This window comes from Anoplopoma fimbria, chromosome 12 (assembly GCF_027596085.1).
Source record: "Anoplopoma fimbria isolate UVic2021 breed Golden Eagle Sablefish chromosome 12, Afim_UVic_2022, whole genome shotgun sequence".
In the NCBI taxonomy this organism is placed as follows: domain Eukaryota; kingdom Metazoa; phylum Chordata; class Actinopteri; order Perciformes; family Anoplopomatidae; genus Anoplopoma; species Anoplopoma fimbria.
The window spans coordinates 19,483,311-19,494,366 of NC_072460.1; the positions used below are offsets into that span (position 1 = coordinate 19,483,311).

At 41.0% G+C, this 11,056-nt stretch overlaps 1 protein-coding gene across 1 annotated transcript; it reads right to left on the minus strand.

The window, feature by feature from the left end:
• Positions 1 to 1,099: 1,099 nt before the first annotated feature.
• sypb (synaptophysin b) lies at positions 1,100 to 9,787 on the minus strand. The gene is made up of 6 exons (XM_054609674.1): positions 9,767 to 9,787; positions 8,396 to 8,461; positions 2,632 to 2,756; positions 1,792 to 1,990; positions 1,485 to 1,676; positions 1,100 to 1,381 (listed from the first exon to the last, which is right to left on the minus strand). Exons 1-6 carry the CDS (start codon positions 9,782 to 9,784, stop codon positions 1,100 to 1,102), a joined length of 882 nt encoding a protein of 293 aa, XP_054465649.1. The 5' UTR covers positions 9,785 to 9,787.
• Positions 9,788 to 11,056: the final 1,269 nt, after the last annotated feature.

The window sequence follows — 11,056 nt, forward strand, 5'->3', positions numbered from 1 at the left end:
GTTTAATCATTGCTGGGAACATACCCAAACAACTCCACAAGTGTCATCATACTTTGGTGCATTGAAATACGTGACCTCCTCTTTTTCCCAAAAAAAGAGAACCTCACACTTCAAAGTACACAGTACACAGAAAAACACAAATACAGAAATCCCTGAGATGAAATAACCAAAACTGTTCAAACTTGTGTTTTTGTAGGATCCCATTGGTGTAAAGCTGATTGAGAAAATTATTTGTTGCAATACAACTGAATTGACAGGTCAGAGGTCATAAAAAAAGGCAAGATCTAGGTAACGGCTAAAGGCTCTGGCTTGATTTTTAAATCTCTGAGGACTCAGTGTTGTTTTAGTAGATCAAGAGCACTTCACCAAAAAGCTCTTGCACCCATAGCTTTAGGCAGTTACTACTGATGTATGGCTTATGTTGCTGCAGTAGCCTACAGTCATACAGTATAGCAGCATCAGACTGTCATCTCCATCTAAATATCAGCCTAGCCTATCAGATATCCGGATAAGCAATATCTGGCCACTGTGGTGGAATGTTGATCGACTTGGATTGGGGGAAGACTGAAGGAGCATGACGACGATCAACGTTATTTTATTAAGGTTTTGCAAACGCTCAGGTACAAGAAAGCTTGCAAATTAATTATTTGAGATAGAAATGCTCACAAACATTCTATCACATTCACATCTGTTGGATCTTCGGTTTTCTATCCCACAAAAGGGGCGCGGCATTGAAATTGCAGTATGTGACGGTCTGATGAATTGACAAAATATAGCTGCATCAGATGAAAATGGATATTGGTGTGTCATCTGCATAGAAGTAGAATTTTGCCCATTACCTTCTAATCATGTGCCATAGAAATAGCAACCAAAATAAAATATTGACATCAATGTTTGGTTGATATTCAGCAGATGTCATTGTAAGCCTCATAAAAACGCTATTACACATGTAACCCTTAAATTGTGGTTGAAATAAAGATTAGCTTAGATCATTACCTCAAAGACGTCCAGTATAGTGACCTATTTAAACCTAACCAGTCCATATGTTCTACATATGTTTACACTCACCATCCTGCAGCTGTGGTTTGGCTGGACGGGCTCACATCTGATTAGTGTAGGAGGTGGGCTGCTGCTCATAGCCCTGGCTGTATCCTCCTTCCTCATTGTAGCCTCCCTGCTGCCCGTATTCGGGCTGGTACCCTCCCTGGGAGCCGGCGTAGGGGTCCTGCTGAGCGTAGCCTCCCTGGGCAAAGGTATCGGGAGCGGGCTGCTTCTCCTGTGACGGGACGTATGTTCCAGAGAGGGCGGCCATCCAGCCGGTCTCCTTGAACACAAACCACAGGTTTCCGATCCACAGGATCAGGTTGATGAAACCAAACGCCTGTGGAGCAGAAAAGGTGTTTGGAGTTTAGACATTTACTGTTTCTGTTCTCACATCATCTCTTTTATATAGTTTTGTTCAGCGTGATGCGTCAGGGTCCTACCACAGAGGTGTTGAGGCCGGAGACCTTGGCGTCGTAGACTTCACTGCAGCTGTTCTCTGGGTCTTCACAGGCTGGGATGAAAGTGATGACCCTCTCTGGATCGGTGGCTGTTTTCACATCTGACAGGCCTTTAGCCCAAGCACATGAGGACACCAGCCACATGAAGGCAAATACCGCAGACACAACAAAGTCCTGTGGATCAGCAAGACAACATGATCACTTTAAATACCAACGGCATAAACTAAGTATTCATTTTAACACCAGTTGTTGGACTTGTATCATAAGTATAAGGCATCAACAAACTCACAATCTGGGCCCCCTTGCAGTTTTCACGGTACTTCTCCAGTATGAAACAGTATACAGAGAGGGCTGCCATAGAGTAGAGGAAGGAAAAGACAGCGATGGTGACGAAGAACTCAGCTGAGGAGGAGTAGTCCCCGATCAGGAATGAACGGTCTGGCTTCCCTCCCTTACAGGTGGTGGCATCAAAGTAAACCTGATGGAGCCTGAGAACAAAGACACGAAGACGGAGAGAGAAATGAAAAACGTGCAAAAAAGAGCTAAGAGAAAAAAAGGTTAAATAGTGATACAGTTCTCATATGTGAAACGACCTATGTTATCCCTGAACATCGTCTGAGCTTTTTTTTCAGTTTTCATTGTTTATGTAAGTGGATTAATGCAATCCATAATGAAGTACTGTTGTATAGAGCATTTTAAAGGAGTAAAAGGAACTTGTTTTTTACCACATAGGCTACTGACCTTACTAACTAAACTAAGCTATGCTTTATAGGAATACAGACTTATATTTTGAAATTCCTTGCAATGGTACAAATTTATCAAATGTATAAAATGTATATTATATATTTATATATATATTATACATTTTTCTTACAATTACTGGTATATAATTCAGAACAAATGCCACTTAGCACAAGGTGCATGGATTTTCAAAAAAATAGTTTGCTATCTTAAAAAGATCATTTCAAATGAGATCTTGTTATATCATACTAATTGGCATAACCATCAACAAGATTAACTTGCTCCTGAGTAATCTTTTTTGATACTTGTGCTTTATATGTATTTACAGTTTGTTTGGTGCATTTTTTACTATTTCTACTATAGTGGTGACTTGTGAGGTGAAACGTACCTGAACGGATATTCAAATTCTACTTCTATGCCTAGGTTACTCTCCGTCCGGTTTTTACACTCCACTCTCATCTTGAACATGCCAGAGTAACTGCCGCATGTCGAGAAGGCGAAGATTGCAAAGATCTGCGTGAGAAAAAGAAGAAGGAAGAGGAACGGTGAAATTTCGACATCTCACAGACAAACAAAAAACACACAATACAGAGTGATTATTCCAAATTACATATTGACTGGATGATCACATACTTAATTCAACAATACTCAGGTTTAGTTTGGATAATGCGGCCGTGTAAACAAAGAGCTCCAGTGACAAAGCGTGTGACAGCTCCATTTACACTGAAAGCTGCAGAATGCCATTTTCACCACCTGCAACGTCTCTCCATCAGACCAATGCTCCACCAATCATAGCGAGTTGCTAAGAAATGCACACAGAGTGCAAATCAATGCAGCGTTATCACCAGGCTTCACAGCAACGGCTGCGCCTGTTGCCATGGTTACCATTACAATTGGTTTTCTGTACATGTTTCCCTAGTAGTACTTTGTGGTACAACAGAGATTGTGCATTCGGTCAGGGTCTGTTACTTCAGGTGCACAAAGCCAAGTCTTGCTCTTCAGCTCACACCCACGTCAATGGCACAAACGCAAAGACATGCGTGGAGATGAACACACACACACACACACACACACACACACACACACACACACACACCACACACACACACACACACACACACACACACACACACACACACACACACACAGCAGATTAGACTATTTTTACCACACCCTCCCTACTCTGCGGCCCAGATCCGATTGGGTAGAAAATCCAGCTATTAATCTGACTGAGGTGCTCGACCATCTGTCACCAAGTACTCAAGTACAAGCTACTGTAAAGCGAGTCACGACACACACACAGCCACACCCCGACACACACACACAAAGGCCTACACACACTTTGCCACGTCTTGTAGTACTGTCTACCTGCTGCAAGCATCAACACACTTAACTACTCAAAGTAATCTTTTAGCTAACGTGAGGCAGAAGCTCGTTTGTTGGATTTACACACCAGCTGCCTAAAAGCGAGCCTCATTGTGATTGCTTTACTCCTCCTGCTTTGTTCCTGCTGGGTTTATTTTATTAAATTTTTTTAATGTCCTCAGCCAACATCTCAAACACCCTCCCTCCCTGTTGTTGGTAAGAGGCCAATTAACAGGTTTTAATAACCAATGCAAATGACTGCAGAAGTGATGAAGGTGGCTGAATTCGTGTGTGAGAGGTGGGAGTGGAGGCTGCAGATAAACAACACCATTTATTATAAATTTCAGGCAAAGAAAATAATTGTGCCATCTGGAGTCAAGCTTTTGAGAAAAACTGATAATTTCACATTATTATAATCTTGCAATCTTAAATATTTGAGCCTCATTACATTTTTGTGCCTGCATGCTTTAACCAGGAAAAGGCTCTCTAAATGCGCCATGAGCACTGACTCATTTTGGTGTCCATTTTGTATGTATTATACCCGATGTCATGTTCAGGGACAGTTGAGAACGGCCTGCAAAATGTGAGTTGTGTTTTACGTAGTACTTTCTCTTTAACACCCCAATCTGAATAATGGGATGTAAGGCTGCAGAAGCTGTGCAATTAATCAATATCTAGAGAATGTGCACAACTGCAGTGTAGGCACAATCCTACACACATTTTATACTATATATATATATATCGTCATCCATCTAATTGGGTTTAGAATAACTTTTTTTATTGCACATACAGCGGCTATTGTTTTTATTTCCAAATGGTTCAAATGTTTTAGAGCTCCCTGTGTCCATATCATTTCTTCGTTATCCCTCTGAGTCAGTTAGAGTTCAAGAATCTAGAGAGGGATTAATATGGAGACCCACAACATTTTGTAGCCCAGCTGTCTTCTTCCACTTCTGCTTCAGAGACATTTTGGAGAGAATGGCAACATTTTGAAATCGTCACGTCAGGTGTGCCGTAAACCCGGTGTATTAAATGGTTATTGTAAGTGTAGAGCCATGTTAGCAACTCAGCAGTACTCAGGCGCAGAGGTGCAATGATCTAAATGGTAACGTCAGCGTGCTAACATGCTCATAGTGATATCGCTAACATGATGATGTAAAGAAGGTAAAATATACCAGTTTAGTTTCGCATGTTATATTGCTAATATTTTGCAAATAGGCACTACACACTGAGGCTTATGGAAATGTAGGAATTAGTTTTGCAGGTATTTGATCATATACTTAATTATTGGACAATTTGAAAAAACGTAGTTTTAGTGATAACAGTACTTTTATGGTGATAGATGAGTCGAAGGAGTGATGGGGGAGGAAGAAGAGGGACAGTCAGACTGAGAAAACAAATGGTGGCACACTGAGTGTTAGGCGCCATGGTAACGCTATTGGCAGCATCGCACATCCAGCATACCCCTCCTGGTATGCTGGATGGTTGTCAGCTCTTCTGTGCTGTGAAGATACACAATCTCACACACTCAGACACGAACGATCCGTCTGTTACAGATTTTTTCTCACACTGTCTGTCCATCTGTCTTTCTCTGTAAAAAACGATCAATAAAAGCACCAACGGCAGAGCCTGACCAACTCAGGATTAAGATATGGATTTTTATTTTTGAAAGACTCCTTTTATAGATCCTTTTTGCATTGATAATAGTTTTTATCTTTGGTATTTCTGTGCTGCATTAATTGTTAGTTATGGGATAACAATTATGCAACTACCGATATATCTGCAATAAGCTAATGTCGGCCAATTTATCTTGCTCTGCTCAATATTCTGCAATGATATTCAATATCTTTAAATTTGACCATTTTATGCTAAAAATATTAAATGATTTCCATGTTCATATGCAACTAAAACATTGAAACCGACCCTTTTAAGAGGATAAGCAGCTCCTTACATGCCGACACATAGCCAAAAATCACAAAAGCACAGAAATAAACCCAAGCTGAGCCTTCACCAGAGGCCCCGGAGTAATAATAACCACAGAGAGTCACCAAGCGTCGAACAGCAAAAAGCCCCTGAGCTACAACAAAATCAACAGCCTTTATTACACATTACGGACTACAGCAAAGTGAATCACGTTCTCTCAAACAGCCTTTTTTATGAGTCAGGAAGAGAAATTTGTATGCAGATGAAAAATACAGAGCCGTCCTGTAGTGGTGGAGGCAGGAGGCTGTTTGCGTACTCTGTGGTTGAGCTCCACATCAGCTTTATTTGGGAACTCAATGTCTTCCAGCATCCATCATATCTAGGCTCTGTCAGCACTATTCCCCAGAGACAGAGAGTGTGGGTGGGGTGGGGTGGGGAGGTGTGAAAAAGCTACATGAGTCACACATACTGAACGTTGTTTAAATCTCACATATTTTCATCATGAAACACAAACAAAAACGTTTTTTTATAAAATCACACATCCTCCACTGAACTGATCCAATTCATTTCCATTTCATCTCATTTCTGTAATTTAAATATATGAATATGACCACTGCTGATATTTAAAAAGCAAATCAACACAAACTGGCTGCAAAAATCCAAAAAAGGTTGGATTCTAGTTTAGAGAAGAATCACTGAAAGAGGGGAGAAGAAGCTCCTCTCTACAGCCCTAAAAACAAACACAGTGTTGCTGGTTGTGTATGCCCATATTAATCCAGAAAGAGCAGCAGCTCCAGCAGCTCCTCCTCTAGTCTGACGCTGAGGCACGCAGGCTCTCTCTGACAGATGATTCATGGACCCTGGCCTCCTGAGCGAGGCTCCTGATTGGTGGCTGGCTCGCTGTGACCCAGGGAAGCAGTGATGAGGTGCTGGCACACTCACACAGCTCCAGGGAAGGACTACAGAGTCATGCAGCACACTCAAGCCTCCGACTGCTCTCTGGCATATCTGCAGAGCCCATTTCAGTGTGGGACTCTGTCAGGGCTGCTCTGGCACGCACGTTGTCAACTGGGTTGTGTTAAGTCTGTGCTTATACGGAGGATCAGGGGTGTAGCTAACAATTAAAGCGCCTACGTGCAGGACGGGCATCCCCTCCTCAATCTACCCTTCCAAAAATGTATTGAAAATGACATTGCATGCACAAATTAAATGAGGAACATAGGGCTTATTAAAATGATTAGCGCTGCAGCTACGTTTATTTTCATATAAAATATCAGAAAACATTTAACAAAATCCAGAGTTGACCTTCTCATTTAGCTTGTTTTGCTAGAGCATCAGTCAAAAACCCAAAGATATTCAGCTTACTATCATATATGACAACCAAAAGCATCAGTTCCTCACATGTGAGCAACCAGTACCAGAAAAATGTGGGTATTTTTGCATTAGAAAATAATTCACTCTGTTGATAATGCAAACTGGTTGCCGTAACCACAAACATCCACAACCAGTTCATAACATCACATCAGTGCTTAACATAGCATTACGTAAGATAAGAAAATGCTCATTTTAGAGGCCCTCTCTTAGCTGGAGGGCCTTCGTGGGTAATTAGCACCACTATTCTCACTGTGGTGCCCCAGCTGTAGAGACAGAAGACAACTGCAATAGAGAGGCACCACTGTTGACCCTGCAGGCTCTTCACTATGAGCCTGAACTATGAGGATAGCTGTGGAACAATGTCCTTAATGTCTGATCTTCTAAACATGTCTATAACTGCTCTTAGATAGATCAACATGAATGGAACTATGGCTCCAGCTAATAATGATTTTTCATTATCCATTAATCTAGTGAGTATGTTCTTGTTTTATCAATGAATCCTTTGGGCCACAATATGTCACAGAATAGTGAAAACAATGGCTGTCAACTTGATGGCATCATAATGTTGTTTTTTTGTGACCAACAGGCCAAAACCCCCAAAATAATCAGTTTGGGATCATATAAAGACAAAGAAAAGCAGTGAATCTTCACAGTGGAGAAATTGGACGGAGGGTTTTGCATTTTTGCTTGAAAAATAACGATGAAACGGTTTGCAAAACAGTTGGTAATTAATAAATCCCCCCCAATTGTCTAAGTGAATATGTAACTTTTCGGATCATCTGCTGGATTAAGGACAGAGTACAATGTCTTAAGTAGACTCAAAAATTGTACACTCTTTGAACTAAACTGAGTTATTCACTTATGCTGCTCACTTCAGAGAAAATAATGAATGAGTAGTTCACTGGCTCCATCATCTGGAGGAGACTGAACACATTGAGGTAACGAACTGCTCTCGTATGCAGAGGTCACGTCCTCCGAGACGGATTTGACAAATTGTCATTATATTCCTCAGTGGACTGACATCGTGTTACTACTATATCGATGTAACACATCCTGCTGGTGAATCCTGCTCAGGCTTGCTGGGGCAGTATCACAACATCAGGATGCAAGAGGCTCCTCAGTATTAACTTCACTATTTGATTATATTCAAAAAAATTATATTCAAAAGTGGAATTACTTGGTGGAGTTACGGTAGTGTATCAAGAGAAAAGAAAAGAAAAGATGTCTAACGTTAAACCCTCGTGAGAGAAGGTTCAACGTGTTTTTTATTTCTAAACGTGTAGAGACACATCCATTATTAAGCCCCATGCAGCTTTGTGACCTCTGTGTGACGGAAGGTCACAAATCTGTCAGTTAGGGGCAAGACAACGTTATTTATTGCAAACTGGGCAAGCTCCAGGTGGTTTAACCATAATATATATATATATTTTTACTAAAATGAAAAATATTCATGCATTAGCTGCCAATAATATACAAAAGAGAGAACTTACCCATTGTAGAACTTTGATGAATCCCAGCGGTTGTTTGAGTACCGTGAACTGCCCTTGGGCCACCAACTGCCAAAAACAAAACAAAAATTAATAAGCAGGCTTTTTTTTTATTACATTTCCACTCATGCACTTGAAATCAGCCTCTCTCAGTAGACCAGGCTGATGATGATGATGATGATGATGATGATGATATGATGATGCTGATTAAAAACATGAACCTGATTACACAGGCTCATTTAGCCCACAGACCTGGTCTACTGCTGACACCTGCAGGTGTTTGTTACATAGCAAATATCCAAGGGAATAAGGTGTGTGTGTGTGTGTGTGTGTGTGTGAGAGAGAGAGAGGGGGGGGGGGGGGAGAGAGAGAGAGAGAGAGAGAGAGAGAGAGAGCTCCTGCCAGCATTACAATTACACTAAAGCTGATTAACCGACTGTTTTCTCTCGCCCTCTCGCTGCACACTCCACAACAGTCTTTTTTATTTTTTTATTATCATTATTATTCAATTGAGCGCAAATCTCGCGAAATCTGCGTAATTGATGACCAAAAAAAAAAAGGAGGAAGCATTTGTGCGCAGGTGAATGCGACACCGCAAAGAAGGCGGTGTTTCCCTGTGTGCATCAATAAATGGCCGCACTGGAAATAAGCAGCAGTGATGTTTTTTTCTCTCTCTCCATCTCTGTCTCTCTGTCTCTCTGTCTACTTTCACCCTCATTGTTTCTCTCAGCATCCATATTAACCAGATGACGCATATCCATGTTGAGAGGCTGATTCCTGGCTCATCTCTCACGGAATGCCTGCTTGGCTTTGTCACAACCCATCCAGCTCTCCGGGAGATGAGCTGGTCGGGGATGCGTCCTCCTCTGAGGCCTACTGCGGCTACCCGATCACACCGAGGGGCCTCGGTGGATGAATCACGTTTTGTTATCTTAGAGACAGCAGCACTAATTGAGACGCGAGCAGCCTAAATCAATTAGCGGGATCCCTGGAGATGATATAGACAACATCCTCTCCTTCCTTTGCCAAATGTCATTTCTGCAGAAATCTGGACATCCTACACATTTTTTTTTGGGGGAGGAGGAGGACAGTCAAAGGGCCTCTCCATCACACCGACTGCAGCATCAGTGGTGGGAAATAGACCAATTACATCGTTTATATATCGTTTATAATATAAAATGCATAAATCACAATTTTGTCCTCCAAGGTAATCGAAAGCATTGCATTAAAACAATAAGATTGCCGGATTGGTAAGCATATAAAAATATTTAATTTGAGCGCACGACAATGGGAAATGAGTGAGATTAAATGTGCATCACATACAGAATAAAACAACAGTGAAATAAATGATTTCCCCCCCCCTGAAAGCCTTACCTGATTCACAACATCCATCTTGGCCGCTTACTCGCTGATAAGAGGATCAGAGGGGCGGAGGGAGGGAGGCGTCTCATCCGGAACAGCCCAGGGTGGGAAGACGCCCAGGAGGGAAGAGCCGAACTGCGTCACGACCTGGGCGAGGACGTGTGGGAGCGTCGTGACGTCAGATAAGTCGCTGGACGTGGAGTGAGGATGAAGCCGAGCCGCTCGACCAATCACAGCGCTGCTTTTTTTTTATTTCTAAGGTTAGATCGAGATTGAGCCCAGAGGCTGATAATGCAGAGAAGAGGAGCAGCATGGAGGCTGTTCACGCTTTAGTGGACTGAAGGAGGGATGTAAAGGGGGGGGGATAAAATAAAATAAAATAAAATAAAATAAAAGGTTCCTGAAGTGCTGCTGGTCATTATCAGGCACCATCAAATGGCAGGTGATTGTATTTTTAGAGGAATAAATGTATCTTCTTGTAAACCTTTCTAGGTAAACATCATTCTGCACATTATGTGGAAAGTTCAGGGTGAGTTCAGGTTTTCTCCAAAAAACTATTAAGTTAAAAGATGAGTAAACAATGTTTAATTTAGCAGTGAGCATCAGACACATATGGGTGAATGTTTTGCATGTTTTCTTTTATTTTGTTATCTAAAAGGGGAAGTGAAACCCAGATGTTGCCCATCTGCCAGCCCATTAATGACTATGATTATGTAATTCATTCTTTTGTATTTTTGCTGCGGGTTTCAACCTCCATTATAGCACTGCTTTGAAAAAAAACAGAACAAAAAAGAGGACCTTTCAGCTTAAGTACACTGTTTGGAAGGTTGTTATTACTGCACAAGAATAATAACTGCAACGAAAAGAAAAGAAAACAAACATATGAGAAAACATAATGCTTTATTTCTAGTCACAAAAATCCCAAACTTTGAAACTATGAGTTTTCATGTTGTATATTAGAGGATATTCAATATTCAATGTTTAATATTTCTCAAAAATAGCAAATGCTATGGGCACTCACATATCAGTTATTTGTGTAACAAGGTATGAATGATTTATTAATCTAATAGTTTAATATTTTATTTATTTTTTTACTGTTGATATAGGTATATAAAGTGGGAATAATTCATGTACAGTACAAAATAAGAATACAATGCAAAAAAATGGTCCTCTGTCATAATGATGCAAAGAGCCACAGTTTTCTGTCACATTCAGTGGAAAACAGGGCTTAAGTGTTCATAGTTGTGAGTCCTGCCACTTACTCAGTGTAATCTTAAAATCAATGTGTGTGTAATATTATGT